This window comes from Peromyscus maniculatus, chromosome 1 (assembly GCF_049852395.1).
Source record: "Peromyscus maniculatus bairdii isolate BWxNUB_F1_BW_parent chromosome 1, HU_Pman_BW_mat_3.1, whole genome shotgun sequence".
NCBI classification, from domain to species: Eukaryota; Metazoa; Chordata; class Mammalia; order Rodentia; family Cricetidae; genus Peromyscus; species Peromyscus maniculatus.
In genome coordinates this window covers 117,638,252-117,655,423 of record NC_134852.1, presented here as the reverse complement: position 1 = coordinate 117,655,423, position 17,172 = coordinate 117,638,252, and the positions used below count along the sequence as shown (strand labels likewise).

Sequence of the window (17,172 nt, the reverse complement as noted above, 5' to 3'; positions counted from 1 at the left end):
GCATCCTAGATGCGAAGTTCTGCTGCAAATTACTTGTTTTCTCCTTTCATAACTAAAGATTTTAATGAAGCTTGAGAAAACAGCTACCATGGGGTAGCCATGGATAGGCATCAGGCATAGAAAGCTGGAACATGGCATTCAGGTGGATTCTTTCACAGAGCAGGAAGTCACCCATTTACAGAGAGGACTCTCTGGGGATCATCAGGGCAGCTGCACATGGTTGTTCTGGGCCACACTATCCAACAGCAGGGGCACTGTTCACTTAGCATTGTGCAGTGTGGCCTCTCGAGGCACTCAGCTTTTAGGGCTCAGAGATTAAGGGCACTCTTGGCTTTCACTAACAGCTTCAGAGGAATGGATGTAAAACCATGTAATCCATGTAAGAATTACTGTGAGCAAGGTGAGGAAGGAGGGAAACAGGGAGATCTGGACTGAGCAGAGGTGCCTTGATAGAGAGGGTGGCATGCTGAATGCCATCTTCAGCTGCATTTCTTCCTACCTCTCACTTGCAGGGCTCCTCTCTTGTCTCATGCTCAGGCTACTTCCGGACACAAGGGAAGGAGCCAGAGGGGCGGGAGCCACTTCAAAGCCATGTGCCCTAGTTTAAGCAAAACACAGCTTTCAAGAAGTCAGGGAGCAGCAGGGCAGTCTCTCAGGAAAGCAATTTCCCAGCCAAGGAGCCAGAATGCCTCTTGTGAGGAGTATTCCTTGGGACTCTTCCTCCAGGTCTACCCAGTGTGGGAACTGGGAGAACCTGGACACATAGAAAGCAGCCCCTCATTAAAGGGAAGAGGCAGAAAATTGGCCAAAAAAACTTGGCATTAAAATCCCAATTCAGAGACAGGCTGCATTCCCCTTCTCCTGTAAAGCCAAAGATGACAGCTTGTCTGTGATAACAAGGAAAACCTACCACACAGGGGCAGGAACACAGAGAAAGGTTTCAGCACTCACATGTGCTTTGGGAAAAATGTGTTAATGATGGGCTTGGTCCTGATATGTACACACAGAACACCCCCACACTTGAGGCATCTTTATGGGACTCCTGTTGGTGAGGTGAGGCGGCTCCCATTCATATCTGTGGTCTGTGAGGCACATTCTCATCCAGCAAGGAGCCTTACACAGACTGGACAAGCAAGGCTCCTAGGAAATCACTGGAATCGGTATTTCTCCACTTAATTCTCCCCCTTTGTAATACAACATTAGAGATCATTTGAGAAGCTTATTAATGTAACCACAGGCATGAAAAATAAAGCCTTAGACTACAAAAAATATGCAACTTTTAACACCTGCCTTCACCACACATATTTAGACTATTTTATTAAAGGTAGGCTATTTAAGTCAGCTGGCTCCTCTTTGAGAGTCAAGTAATTCTCTATCCTTTGGGTAAATGTATTTTTATATAATGAACTGGCATAAAATGAGAAATACTCGTACATAATAGTTTGCACAGCAATAGCTTATTGCTAATGTTTACACACATGAACATCAAAGCAAAGGTCATTCTCTCGTCCCATTTTTAACAATCCAATCACAATATGCCTTTTAAAATGTAAAACACTTATACTGGAAAAACATTTGAGAATATGAGTCCTCCAGCTGAGACGGCACTTAGGAAACATTGGGAAGGAATGCATCTTCTGTTGACCAGTGATGAATGAGAAGACCGTAGGACCCAGGGCAGTTGGGAAAAGCAAAATGCTCAAAGAAAACGCCTTCTTCTAATCTTAATTGGTCAGATGCCAAAGAAAATGAACTTTCCAAAGTTAGGAGCCTCACAACTTTCACTAAGACAACTGCCAGCTGCATAGGATACCGCCAGAAGCCCACCACTCCAGTGTGCCAGACTGCAGCAGCGGGACAAACTGGGAACTGAGGCCTCAGCGTCTGCACACCTTGTGACATACAGGCAAAGAGTTCAGGCCCAGCTGTCCTAGACATGAGGCTCCGGAGCCTGGCCCCAGGCAAGATCTTATCCCGCCCTTCTCACCCCCAGAGCAGGGAGAGGAACTGGGCACTCAGGCTGAGGAGCTCCGGGTGGGAATCAGCTGCAGCTTGGCTGTAACCAACTCCCAACTTCCCAGAGTTTCCTTGGCTCTTCAGTCCCTTTTCCAGCTCCGAGGCCTCCGCGGCCTCCCCTAGCTCTCCGGCGCCAGCGGGTGAGGTGGCAGGCTCAGCCTGGAGCTCAGGAGCCGCCCCCAGGAGCAAAGCGCAGGTGGCGGGCGTGGTTCTTCCAAGCATGCCCCAGCCCACCCAGGCTCGGCCTCCGCGCAGCAGCCTCCGCCCGGTTCCAGCATCAGGCCATGGTGCGCTGCTTTTGGAGACCTCTTTGGGCTCAATGGTCACCCCCTGCCCTCCTTCAGTCTGCTTTGCTCTCCTGGCTCAGGCCCCGGTGCGGCCCCAAGTCCCCATCCCAGGGCCCTCGGGTCCCGCCGGGCGGCGGCGCTTACCTGGGTCGCGGAGCCGGGGTCTGGTACGGTCCCGCAGGTGGTAGATGAAATCTTGGCAGCTGTCGTGCTCCAGGGCCCCTCGGGCACATAGCTCGGCCAGCAGCTGCAGCGCCTGGTGACAGAGCGCGTCCCTGGCCCCGGGCATCGCCCCCCCGCATCCTCGGACCGCGCCGGGCAGGCGGGCGCGGGAGAAAGCCCTCCGCCTGCCAGCTCAGAGCCTCCGCCACCGCCGCCGGCCGGTCCGCGCTCCCAGCCTGAGCCGCAGCGCCAGCCGGCCGGCCTCCCACCGGTTGCATGCAGCTCCCCGCTAGTCGCTCGCTCGGGCTTTCTCGTCTCCCGCGCGGCCCCTCGTTCCTCCCCCGGCGCGGAAGGGAGGCGGCGCCGCACAGCCCCGCGCGCTTCTCCGCGCTCCGCCCGCTACTCGCTGCCGCCGGGGGCGGGGCCGGGTCAGGGGTGCGCGCTGAAGACCGGGGATCGCTGCGGCCTCGAAGCAGACGCGCCAGCGGGAGGGTGGGGGGAGCGGAGACCTTGGCGCTTGCCCGCTACAAAAGGAGCGCTTGTTTCCGTTCCGGACCCCAGGCTCCAAGTGGCCGCACCCAGACTCAGGGAGTGCTAGCCGGTACTCGTGCCAGAAGCTCTTAACACCCCATTTCTCCGCCCAGATGCAAACCACTATCCCCCGACCACCCTCCCTCCCCCCGCCCTCCCCCCGCCTCTCCCCCCGCCCCTGGAGCTCCGCGTGGGTCTAATGCACGTTCTTGGGTGTATGAAGCCAAGGCTCGGAGGTGGACCACACCCGCCGAGATCTCAGTACCTTCTTTGAACTTGGAAAGAGCGATCTAAGGAGAAGCCGCGGGCCTAAGGACATCACGCGCCCAAATGCGAGGTTTGAAACCAAGATTTGCCAACAAACAATGGATGTCCAGCGTGGCGGTGATTTGGAGAAGGTGGAGGCGCTGATCAGAAGTGAGGGCAGATGCATGACCCCCTGGGAAAGACGCTGAGGCTCACCTGGAGCTTCACAGGTCCTGATAGGTTTTCTAAGCAGCTGATTGGAAAGGCAAGGGTTGCCAGCATTTCCCTAGCACAGGAGACAGAGGATCCAGAGTTTGTGGATGTTTGGAAAGACCTCAGTCACTTCTCATCTACCCATCCCTTCAGTTTTTTAGGCACTAAGCCCAGAAATAACCACGAATTATTGAGCTTGTTTGTGTGCACAAGGCACTGTGCCACAGCCTTTTGTACAATTTCATTTAATTCTGTAGATAGCCTTGAACGTGTGTTTATATGTGTGTGGTGTGTGTGCTACCCATGTTATCCCTGAAAAAGCAGACTCAGAAAGGTGCTGCTTGCCCAAAATCCTAATAAGGAACTAGTCTCTCTCCCTCTTTTCTCCCTCTCCTTCCTTCAGGGCTGCTTCCCTCCCCCCTTCCCTTCTCTCTCCCCCTCCTTCTCCCCCCTTCACTCCTCTTACATATTTAGATAATCCTGTTGCCAAACTTCATTCTAGAACAATTAAGTAGCACCCTTAGCCATAAGGTTGTGCTGTCTCTGAGAATATCTCATAGAAATCTTTTTACACACAGAGGTAATGTAGGATCCCAGAGAATATTTGTTCAACAGACAAAATGGGAAGTTCTGTGGTGAGTGGTGCTAGGCTTTGTGGAGTTTATAGTGGAGTAATGGAGAATGGACAGTTGTAGTTATAAAGGTAATTCCAAAGAGTAAAAAGAGGTCTATCCTTCTATTTTTCTTATTTTCTATGTTTATTTTTAAAACTTTTTTGTTAAGCTGGGCAGTAGTGGTGTACGCCTTTAATTCCAGCACTCGGAGGCAGGCAGATCTCTGTGAGTACTAGGCCAGCTTGGTCTACAGAGAGAGTTCCAGGACAACCAGGGTTACACAGAAAAACAAATCAAATCAAAACAAAACAAAACAAAAAAACCTGTTTTGTTAAAAAAAAATAATGCATAGGGCTGGGATGAAGATCAGTTGGTAGGTGCTTGCCTACCATACTCAAGGGTCTGGATTTCATCCCTAGTCCAAATGGACTCAGCGTCGTGGCACATGCCTATAATCCCAGCACTCAAGACAGTGGAGGAAGGAAGAGCCAAAGTTCAACTACATAATGACTTTGAAGAAACCTGGGCTACAACATGTCTCAAACAAACAATACCTAAGACAAAACATCTGTGAAAACATTGTGAAACCAACTGAGAAAGAGTCCCTGGGGAAGACTGAGCAGGTGGTCCTCTTCCAAAGGAGGGGACACTTCTGTGTGGGGCGAGACAGGGGAGGTGACACAGACTGGAGGGTGGTGTATGAACAGGGAAGGTGCCTGTTGAAGCCAGTAGCCATGTAACTCTCATGCCATGATGTCAGAAAGTAGCTGAAAACTTTAAATTCAGTTAAGCAATGATTTGAAGAGACCAAACTCTGGAGACAACCTTGACCAGACAAGAGGCAATGGCTAATGCCAGAAACACTCAAATGTGAAAGACATTTCAAATATTAACAGAAATTTTAAGAGCAGAGTTAGGTTCTGAAGCCCAAATTTGTAATTCCAGTCCGCAGAAAGGTGGAGGCAGGAGGATTCATTTGAGTTCAAAGCCAGCCAGGTCTACATAACAAGGTCCAGGCTAGCCAGAGTTACATGATAAGACTCAAAATACAAAACAAATAGAATAAAACAATTTACACCCTAAAACAAACCAGAAACCAAACCAAAACATAAAAAATTCCTTCAAATCTCTCAAAGTTTCAAAAGTAGACCTGGGACATCTGAGTCTCTAATGGCACCTAGAATGCTAGCCTAGATTTCAATGACAGCAGTCTGTCAGTCATTAATGGGAATAGAAACAGTTACCACATTGAAGTTACTCCCAGAAAAAAAGCTGGATAGGAGATAACTCTGGCCTTTAAAATGTGACTCCACCAAAGTACTGAAAAGGAGCAACTAGAAAATTTAGAAGGAAATTTACAAAAGTACAAGAAAGAATATTTCATAGAACTGACTGACAACTGTCAATTTTAGAGTTTGAAGGTAGAGGGAAAGCTCAGATGTGTCCTTAGAGCTGGACATCCTGGGGCATGCTAATATTTGCTGCCCATGGGAGGTAGAGGCAGGAGGATCAGGAGTTTGAGGCCAGCTTGGTCTACTGTCTGTAAAAAACAAAACAAAGCAAAACAAAAAACCCACATTTTTTTCCTCATTGAACTTGTTTTAATGACTCTCAGAATTCTCTGACAGATTTCTGATTAAGTTGTTTATCTTGACAGTAAGGAACAGCTCTCTATTTGGACTTAACACCCACTCAACAAGAGTGGTACCATGCCTAGTAGTGGAAACCTACCCAACTACTCAGTGCTAATGAAAAGTGAAATCATGCTTAGCGGAGGAGAATCTATGACCACTAATTTTCTAAACCAGCACAATCCCTAATAACAGTCTATAAACGTTTGTCCTTATATCCACAGATGAGTGTAGTCTTCACCCCTCGTCAAGGAAACTCCTCTTTGCAACAGAGAGAAACCATTACACAATACCATAACCAATCAAAATGCAGAGTTGTAGAGCTCAGCCCCAACTTACACATCTACAAACCCCTCCTACATCTAAGACTCAGGGACCACTGCAGAAGAGAGTCACAAAGATTGTAATAGCCAAAGGATCAGGGAGTTTTTTGTGAGATTGTGTCTCCTAGCAACATCAGAAGCTGTGATGGTAAAGTCTCACCAATATGACCTCCCGAAAGTGAACTGAACAAGGATGACACCAATGGACATGCCAAACTGGGTAGGAAAGAGTTCACTAGGCCTCACCCCTACACACAGAACTCCAAGCAAATGAGTAAAGCTAAGAGCAGGTTGTCCAGTGTCAAACAGTCAGCCCTGACAACATACATACAAGTAATATTATATGGACTCAACAGGTTATATTTAGAAATATGTGTGTGTGTGTGTGTGTGTGTGTACAAATATATAATGTATGCAATAACACTTAGTAAAAAAAAAAAAAAAAAAAAAGTCAGGCTGGAGAGATGGCTCAGCGGTTAAGAGCACTGGCTGCTCTTCCAAAGGTCCTGAGTTCAATACCCAGCAATCACATGGTGGCTCACAACCATCTGTAATGAGATCTGGTGCCCTCTTCTGGACTGCAGCCATATATGCAGGCAGAACACTGTATATATAATAAATAAATAGATTAATTAATTAATCTATTTATTTAAAAAAAAGCTCATGAAATGAAAGGAGAGTAGAAGGGGTATATGGAAGGACTTGGAGGAAGGAAAAGGAAGGGAGAAATGTAATTAAATTATAATATAATATAATCTCAAAAACAAACAAAAATACTGCTTTTAAAAACTAATAACTTAAAACTGCCACACATATGCACAATACCACCAATTTTAGAGACAGCCTGCGGGGGCAGTTGCAGACATGTGAGTCGATGAGTTGGTGGCAGGATACAATTCAAAGCTCCCGGTAGTGTGGCTCTACCCACACCACCATCCTTATGGGTGACTTTCCATCCTTTAAATCAAGGCATATTGGCACTTGTCTCCAGCATGCTGTCACCATTCCAAGTAGAAATTGACACAAATGCTACTGTGTCGGGGTTGTGGCCAATTTTCTTAATGTAGGTGCTGACTTCTGGCTTTAGTGTAACTCCATGGAATCCACTTTGTTGACACCAACAGTTAGCTGTTTCACACAGTGTGTAAGCCAGAAGGGCATGCTCACAGGTTTGCCCATTCATGGAAAAAACAGCATCAAAATTCACCATCGCCAGCACAACAATCTGTAATCATGTTTTGTTTTGTTTTTTAATAAAGTGGCTGTGTCTGGAAACATCAATGATAGTCACATGCTTGCTGCTCTCAAATTTCCAGAGTGAGATGTCAATAGTGATACCAAACTCACACTCAACTTTCAGTTTTTCCCAGACCCAGCCACAATTGAAAGAGCCTTTTCCCATCTCAGTGGCCCCCTTTTCAAATTTTTCAGTGGTTCCTATCAAGTCTACCACATTGTAGATCAGATGGCCAATAGTGGACTTGCCCAAATCTATGTGTGCAATGAAAACAATGTTGATGTCTTTTTCTTTCCCATTTCATTTCAAGGTATCAGTGGTTTTTACAACACTCACACTCTGATGGTAAACCTTTTGCAAATGAAGTAAAATGAAAGACAAATTTTTTTAAATAAATTCAAAACAAGTATCCTTGGGATGTAACAGATTCTAAGACATTCAAGAAGTAAAATAGTTACTAAGCAACCAGCATCTTGCAAGTTAAAATGTTTATATCTGGAGTTTATCAGATAATATTAACATGTGCACAATTGAATTGTTACTGCTATTACCTAAAGCAATACATTTAATTCTATTAATGTACAAGTAAATGCACTTTGAATTGTGCTATTGACTATGATGGTGTGTGTGTATACATTTATACATAGATAGACACACAGACAGACAGATTAGATAGAAGTAGATAGAATCTGCCTGATAGGCAGTCTCAGACAGCCCAGGACAACCTTGAACTCACCAGGTTAACAAGAATGACCCTCCTGCATCTACCTCTAGAATGCTTAGCTTACTGATGTGCTCCACCATGCCCAGTCTTATGTCTTTTTCTTATTGCTGTTTTATGCTCACTGTAATGTTCTTGGTACAAAACATATTTCTTAATCTGCTATTCATAGCATACCAAACTGGAAGATGTCATGAGCTACATAACATTTTCATTCAAGAATAGACTATACCGCAACAGAAAAATTCTTATCACTCAAGTGATGTCTTAGCTATAAAAATGTTGCAGCCCACTGTATTGCTCATTTTGGCAATGTTGGCATAAACAAACCTACTTATATTGCTAGTTACATAAAAGTAGAGGGTGCACAATTATGTATAGTACATAATATTTATCAAGTTTAAAAGTGACTGTTACTAATTTATATGTATACTATATATTTTATGCCATTTAGGACTTAACTACTTCTACTTCTTAAAATAGTTAGCTGTCACACAGCCTCAAAGCATGTCCTACAGGAGATGTTCCAGAAGAAGTTATTGTTAGGATAGAATGACAACTCCATACCCATTACTGTTCTAAATATCTAATAGAAGCCATGATATTGATGACCATGACCTTTTGAGTGTTTTGGTTAAAATGTGCTTATGCATGTCCTTGAGCTTCATAGTGGGTTCCATGCCAGCCTGACTCAAAAAGAAAGTTTACAGAAAAAAAATAAGTATATTTTTTGGAGTAGAAAAGTCATCAGTGTTCTTACTCAGATGTTAACTTGAATATTAATCTGCCAGACAAGATGTGCCCATTGGTGCAATAGGGACATAACTCTTATGGGAGTAACCAACTACTTTCTGACTGGATTTGAGATCTACACTCCACAGGAGGAATTCCTGCGTGGTAATGTAAAGTCCTGGCTTGGAAAATCATAGGGAAAAACCTACGGAAGAACATAAAACTTGTGTTGTGTTGAAAAAAACATGATGTCAAGCTGCCTTCTATGTATTTGTGTTTATATCCATAGATTAGTGCTGCTCAGCTTTGGTCACAGAACCTTCTGTTTGAAATGGGCAGTGGTTAATGCAGAAACTCATAACTTGCCAAAGTGCTGAGAATGAGTGACTATGAGTGCTCAGCCCTAAGTGGAACATCTGTAACACCCCTCCAAAATTCAAGGAACATCAGGAAGAGTGGGAGGAAAGAATCTAAAAGCCAAAGGATGGAAAGGGGTGCTAGGAAGTGCTATCTTCTGGACATGGCCTGGCAGTTGTACCCATGAACACACAGCAACTGTAGCTACCCAAGCAATGTTTATACAAGACTAGATCCATCAACATTCCATCATGGATGAGCAAGGAGCTCAAGAGACCCCATCCTTCTCTAAGGAGCTTTAGGAAGTTCACGGTTGCGAGGGGGAGATAAGGAGTCATATTCCTCAGGGGTATAGTCACTGATAAGTAGCCCCGCCTCAAGTAAATATCTACCAGTCCTACACACCTATACTCATGCAAGAAACCCTAATTAAATGCAGTTCTCTCTCTCTCTCTCTCTCTCTCTCTCTCTCTCTCTCTCTCTCTCTCTCTCTCTCTCTCATACACACACACACACACACACACACACACACACACAAGCATGTACATACACACAGAGAAAAATGAAAATAGAAGATGAAGTTGTTGGAAAGGACAAGTGCTCCAGTAGGGAAGAAGAAAATATGAGAGATGCTAGATAACGGGGACAACACAATCAATATACATATAGGTATGAAATCGTAGAATAAATGAACGCATTTTTTTAAAAGAAAAGAATTCTGATTCCTGAGATTCACACTGGCCTACAAAATTATTTCTTTAAAAGTACCCCAAACTCCCACAGAAAGGTTATTTCCACTGCAACGGTGTTATGGGACCACAGAGAGGTGATCAGATTCAGAGGGCTTTCCACCCTTTTCCATGCCATGAGAGCACGGAGGCCCTTGCCTTCCACTTGGACTCCCCAGCCTCCAGAATGTCGAGAATTTCTGGCAATTTGGAGTGACGGGATCTTTCAGCAGCATGTGATGGCACATGCCTGTAAACTGTGCAGGAAGCCTGTGGCTATCTTGGACTACTTGAGATTACACAGACAGTCAACAAATGAAAAAAAAATAGACTTTCTGTCTCAGTTCTACTGTCAGAGCAACATCACACAGATTAGGCCAGTGGTGTTGCTGCACATGCTTCTGAAGATGAAGCCTAAGAACTTTTAGTTTGCATGCTTAGAAAAAGCACCTTGGAAAAAGGGACTTGATGGCAGCTACGGCACCCTCTTGGTGATGTCATTATAGCTGATAGTTCTTAAGCATTTGCTACATACCGTGTACTTGACACATTACTGCATTTCACCTACATTAGCCCTCCATTTCGTATGTGAGAAAAGAAGCACAAAAAGATTTAGTAGCTTCTCCACGTAGCTTAGTCCTGACAGCCAAGATTCACATGGAAGTATGCCTGGCCCCAGAGCCCATGTTTTCTTTTTTTGGGGGGGGGGGTGTTGTTTATTTTTGTTTTTATGTGAAAGAGTCTTGTGTGGCTGAGGCTGGCTTTGACCTTCTGATTCTTCTTCCTTTACTTCCTTGAATGCTGGTCTTACAAGAGTGAGCCACCACACCCAGATAGAACCTGTTTTGTATGCCACACTGTTGTACACAAAACTTTGTACCCAGAGGTACTTTCACCTCCAGGGTGAAAGTACCCAGTATTTTTACTCTTCCGCTGAGATTTCCAAAGTCTCCTATTGACTTGTCCCTTGTCTACTATATGATTTCATTTGCTGAAAATCCTTTCTGAAATGTGATGCCTTAGCTGAACCCAGCAAGCCAGTGTCAGGCAGCATTTCTGGTGTCACCCAGCATGTGGTGCTGTGTCTCCTGCCTCCTTTGGGCCTCAAGCTTCTACTTTGCTGCATGGATGGCAGTACCCTGGATGCAGCAGATAAAACCCTTCATGTCCCATGCATCTTCCATGCTGTTCGTTAATCATACAATGCCGACCTTGGGTAAAACCAAAGAGGTGATGCCGTGATGAGCTCTTAAGACTCAAGAGTAGTTGTGGGTACCTAATGAAAGAAGTTCCATCAATCATAACTTCTGCTGATTCAGTTCTTTGCCATATAGTTGCTTTATACAAAAGAAAATGAGATCCAGAACTGTCTTCTAATGATTAGCACTGGCCTAAAGTACTCACAAACCTCCTCCTCATTCATCATCACACTTGTCTCTGAGCCTAACATGCAGTTCACCTTGACCAAGAGATTTGCAATGACTTGGAGCTCATGTTCTGTGGACCTGCTTTCTCATCTTGGTCGTTAGTCTCCTTTGAAAGCTGTTAGCTTCATCCTTTCCTGTTTGAGTGAATTTTTCTTGAGATAAGATAGAAGCCATTGGAAACTTGGTAATAACCGCTTGGTCCCTCTGAGTATTCTCATTAGCTATTATTCCAAGGAGCAGATTGTTCTACTATGTTCAAAATACTTACTCCTCCTGCCTGGATTGTGTGGGTTTCTTCTTGGTTTTATGTTTTATAGCTACAATTTTGTAACTACCATTTCCTTCACTTTAAAGGAAGCAGAGTCTTATTAGCTCTATCATTTAAAAGCCACACCATTGTAGAGAGAACCATAAGAGGCCTGACGGCAAAGCACTGGGCCCCAGGTCTGGCACTCTTTACTGTGTCTTCTCTGTGGTCACACGGGTTTGTATTTGTTCATTTGTTCATAATGAGGCCAAGGAGAGAGCAGAGGTCGAATTTCTGGACTTCATCTCCCTCCAACATCAGATAAAAATCATTTTTTTGATATAGGATCTCATGCAGCCCAGGTTGTCCTTAAATTAATTATGCAACAGAAGAAGACCTTGAATTTCTGATGGGCCTGCCTCCTACAGCTGGGATTACAGTCTTGTAATTAGTGTCTGATTTATGCTGTACTGGTAAACATTCTGCATGCTAGGCAAGAGCTCTACCACATCCCTACCTCCAGGTCCCAAATAAATAACTTTACTTTAAAAATACTTTTTAAAAAGTGTGTGTGTGTGTGTATGTGTGTGTGTGTGTGTGTGTGTGTGTATGTGTTTTAAAACAGTGCTCATGTAGCCCAAGCTGACCCTAAAGTTGCTGTGTAGTGTAGCCCAGGATAACCTCCTGCCTCTATCTCCCAAATTCTGGGATTACAAGCATGGTATACCTCATCTAGCTTTTCCTATCACGTTTATTATTTTTTCACAACACCTGTGTTTATTTTATAATTTAAAATTATTTCTTTTTTGAGATTAGTATAATTATAATTATTGTTAAAATATTTTGAGAAATTTATAATATTATATTTACCTCATTTCTACTCCTTGTTCTCTCCTCCAACTCCTCCCATGTTCCAGCTCCACTCTTTCTCAACTCCATGGTCTCTTATTCTTTAATTATTATTGTTACCTAAATATATGTAACAAAGTGTATATGAATGTGTGTATGTATATGAATGTATTTATGCAACCAATTGAGTCCACTTAGTGTTGCTTGTGTGTATCTTTTTAGTACTGACTACTTGGGATTAGATGACCAGTCAGGGGGATTATCCCTGGAGAAGACCGATTCCCCCTCTCCCTGCAGTTCGTAATTGACCGTACCTCTTCATCTAGGGGTGGGGCTGCAATTTCCCCATCCACATTGGCCTATCCACTGCCATTGTTGTTGTGCAAATCTTGTTAAAGCAGTCACACTGTTGGGATTTAATGGGTGCAGTTTCCCTGTCACATATAGAAGGTCACTGCACAGCAGACATCCTGGAGCTCTGCTTCCTGCAACCTTTCCTCCCCCTCTTCTGCAATGTTCCCCCAGTCTTAGGTGTAGAGCTTGCAAAGTAGATGTATCGGCTGGGGTTTGGTACCTCATAGCCTGTTGTTTTCTGCACTTTGACCAGTTGTAGATTTCTGTAATGGTCCCCGTGTGCTGTAGAAAGAAACTTCTTTGATGATGGTAGAGAGCTACACTTCTCTGGAAAGTCTGGAGCAGGAACTGCATGACCAGAGCTATGCCTTGGGGGAATGGAATCCTCCTTATCACATGTAATCAGCCAGTTCAACCAGTGGTAAGTGAGTGCCCACTAAATGCAAAAGTTTTTTTTTTTAAATATAACTTCTGTGTTGGACTTTGAATTCCACAATAAATAGGCTTTCTTCTTATATCCCACATGAATTAATTATGCAAAGTCATTGCTATCTTACCTCAAAAATATTTTCTGAATATATATAAAACCTTTATCCCCTTGGTATTATTCTTTATCTCTATTGAAAACTTTCTTGCTACCCCCTATTAAGTTCCTTCTTATTTTATCTCCAGAAATATATTCTGCAAAGCATATCAAGAAGCAAAGTAGAATTTAGAATCCTAGAGGCTTATTTTTGTTATTTTAATTATTTTTTACTGTCATTTTTAGCTCATGCCATTTGTCAGACACTTTTAAAAATGCTATGAATTAGCTCATATAATCTTCATAACAATTCACTGGGAAAGATGTTAGTCACCTCCACTATCCCCTAAGGAAACTAAGTTTGGAAATGTAAGTAGCAGCAGTTTGTATCCTGCAATCCCAGCATGCGATGGAGGTGGAGGCAAGGGAACCAGGAGTTTAGGGCCAGCCTAGGCAAAATAGTGAGTTTGAAGTCAGGCTGGGCTACATGAGACACTATCTAAAACAATGAAACAAAGCCAGGAAGAGGAGGAGGAAGACATTTAAGTAGCACGCTCAAGTTCACACAGGTAGTCAGCAGCACAGATGGCCTGTGTGAGTCTCAAGCCTGGCTGTTGATCACTTTTCCACTGTAGGTGGCCTAGGTGAGAACCCAGGTCACAAAGTGGTTCAGATGGCCAGAAAGAGCAGTTTTGATATTGTGCCTTCTCCAGCCTTGCTGGCTGCAGTAGACCCTGACTTTGTTTTCTGCATGTGAAGATGGGAGGGCTTGACAACATACATTTGTGACTTGTGTGGTCTTTGCAGACTGTCCTGTGTATCTTTTAATGGGCGAAGCTCACTGAGCAACTGTTGGGTGTTCCATTGGGGTCTGCTGTGCTTAATGTGGTTTGGTTTTGCTTTATGTGTATGAATGGATTGTCTGTATGCATGTCCGTAGACCATATGTGTTCAGTACTCCAGGAGGCTAGAAGAGGTTATCGGATCCCCTGCGACTGAAATTACGTATGGTTGGGAGCCCCAACATGGGTGCTAGAAACTGAACCCAAGTTCTCTGCAAGAATAGCCAGTGCTCTTAACTTCTAGGTGCTGTATCTGGTCCCCAATAAATGTGCTTTTAGTTATTACTACTTCCAGCTAAAATCCTTACTATTATTATTATCCTGATTTTATAGATAAGAATATCAAAATTCTGAGGCTCCAGTCACCTGCCTAAGGTCATACCACTAGTAAGCTATGGAGAAGAGATTCAAGTCCAGGTTAGGGGACCTCCAGAGACTTAAATTCAACTGCTACAATGTGCCTCCTCATAACTCTCATATCAGAATTGCCCTACAGGAGTCCTTTACATTTTTATAACAATTTCTGGAGACATTTATGATCACCTTGAACAGTCAAATACACATTCTAAAATGAGTATTTATGGTGCCTAGGAAAGTCAAACACACAACTTCAAAACAAGCTGTATGTGACTTCCTAATGAATTGCCTAAAGCCCAGGGGATTACACAGACTCCAAGCAACACACTCTGCTCCTGTATTCTGCTCAGCCGGTCTCACCTCCTAAGCAGCGGCATTGCCTCCTGGCTCTCTCCTGCTGCACTTCCTCTCCTGCTTCTACAATTCTACCTCATGCCCATATGTGTTGAGTTATCTTCTGCCAACAAAGATGCTAATTTCTCTATCTGCAGCTGTCCGATTTCAGACTTTGCACGTAAACCTCCAGTAACAGCACCTATGTTTCCCCCTATTTGATACTCGGGAATAAGTATTGTTCTCCATTGCCAACACAAAGCACAGTGCTCACTCCAGAGGCAGTTAGATGTGGTTCTTTTCTGAGTCAAACATGAGTGAAGACAGCCTGGGAACACAGATTCAGGTTGACCTGGATGGCTATGATCACATGACTTTTTATAGTCATAGAACAAAAGAATGTCATAAATCGATGCATTTGACAAATGCATCATGGAGACATCAGGTAAGTGGGTTAGAGCAAAATGGGGAAATCTCAGCAATGGTTTCAGATGTTCTCTGATGCCTTTCTTAGCTTCTGAGTTGGTAGAAGCTAGTGGAAGCTAAGAAGACATTTCAACAGTTTTACCTGATAGTCAAAATGTCAGATTACAGAGGTGAGCCAGGAAAGGCTATTAAGGGGAATAAAGATATCCAAGATTCTTTTTGCTCTAGACCTGAAGCATTCCAACTTTCTAATCATGAAGTTCTAATTAGCCAGTCAGCCTTGTAGAACCTTTTTATCTTTAATACAGACCTTCTTCTGAATATCAGCTCATACTATCACACAAACATGTGTTCTCTGCTCCTATCTGGCAGTACTTTACAGTCCCCCCCCCTCTCTCTCTCTCTTTCTCTCTCTCTCTCTCTCCTCTCTTTCATCTAGTTGGGGAAATATCTTTTCCAGGGTGTTTTTTTCTGTTTGTCTCTGTCTTTTTCTGTGTTTCTATCTTCCTCTCTCTTTCTCTCTATTATAATAGAAAACAATATCCCTGGAGATGTGCATGAACTACTTCATTCCCTAAGAAGGACCATTGGTTTCCAGGTAGAGTTAGAGTCCTTGAGACTCAGAGGACACCCCAGTGAACCAAGGTGACAGCTGATTTTCCATTTCCTGAAGAATCTTCTATTTAGACCTCCTTTAAGAGAGTTTGGTCTGTTGAAAGGAAAGGAAATTTACAAAGTGCAGATAATGAGAGCTTTATGCAAATTATGAACCTCACTGACCTGGAGGTGGCTGGCTGACTTCGAGCATTTAATTAAGAGTAGTGACACACCTTTTACATTATAATTTTAACCTCTATTGATTAAAATAAAGCATGTGCCTTTGCTTTATTTCATGCTAAAAACCATAGATCATTACGTACCAGTTCTTGTATTTGAACTAGCACTACTACAGTAGTATGTTGTATATGAGTTGTTTAGTTGTGCACCTGAATAATATAGTAAGTGGTAGTCCTGTTCACAGTTTTGTCTTGAGCTGTTTTGAGTTTGAAAGGAGAGATTCAAGGCTTATTTCACAGGATTTTAGATTTTAGCCTATACCATTACATTTATGAGGAAAATGTCTTGCAAATATTATACAAGAAAGAAAAAAATAGGTTTGCTTCAACTATGTTTCTATTTTTCTTCAGTCTCCAGTGGTTATTAGGCTCAACTGGAAGTGAAACTCACTTGGAGTGAATCCATCTGTGAGGGCTGATACAAGTTGAAATGAAAAGGCCATTACCTTCAAAACAGTCCCACAAAATGGAGTTGATGGTCAGGGTGGGTATCAGTTGGGATGGGGAAGTGAACAGGAACTGTTTGGCCCTGTCTTTTCTGTCTAAAATCTACTTTGGTTTGTTGTTTGCTCTCTTTGAATGAACGCTTCCTGCTTCTGCAGCTAGTCATGTGGTGTCTAATGCCTTCTATCTGGGACACAAGATCCTGCAAGTTCTCTGGAGATGCCCACTGACACCCATAATATGAATAGGTTAACTAACAGACACTCCTGGAGTGATGATCATGTCTGTGCAGAGGTGAGCAGGTAGCCAGAGAAAGGCAGACTCTCTCTAATGGAAGCTTTTGTCTGGCTTTTACTGTGTAGGCCCAATCCAGGATCCAGAACATTTTAGCAAAAGTAGGTTCTTACGTGCCTGCTGTAACATTTTGGAGATTTTACTGTAAAAAGGCAGAGACTTTTGTCCTCAACTGTTTTCCTCCCCCTGGATGGCTCACTCTGGGGTGGTATTTCTTGAGAGCACTCATGTGTCTGTGCAGAAAGGCTGGCTTGTTAGGAAACTGAGACTTGGCCAACAGCAGACTAGAAAAAGCTCTTGAAAGCAGCCTCAGTTAAACCGAAGTGACTGAAGCCCATTAGATGGTCTTGATCAGACCCAGCTGATCTGTTAGCAAATCCCAAGGCTTGGAGATTGTGGACAGTCCTGCTCTTTGTTCTAAGTTGCTCCCTGATGTCATGTT

General features: G+C 43.7%; 1 protein-coding gene and 1 pseudogene across 2 annotated transcripts in view; both read right to left on the bottom strand.

The window, feature by feature from the left end:
• LOC102921805 (synaptotagmin-9) overlaps positions 1-2,807 on the bottom strand; it is a 186,117-nt gene extending 183,310 nt beyond the window's left edge. The window contains exon 1 of one of the 2 annotated variants that reach the window (XM_006991769.3): positions 2,448-2,807. In XM_006991769.3, the coding sequence (XP_006991831.1) occupies positions 2,448-2,592 (145 nt within the window). In that variant the 5' untranslated portion in view covers positions 2,593-2,807. The remainder of the gene's footprint in view (positions 1-2,447) is intronic. The other variant, XM_076549814.1, reaches the window with a different exon arrangement.
• A 3,951-nt stretch (positions 2,808-6,758) lies between these two features.
• On the bottom strand, positions 6,759-7,560 carry LOC121830151 (elongation factor 1-alpha 1 pseudogene; annotated as a pseudogene).
• Positions 7,561-17,172: the final 9,612 nt, after the last annotated feature.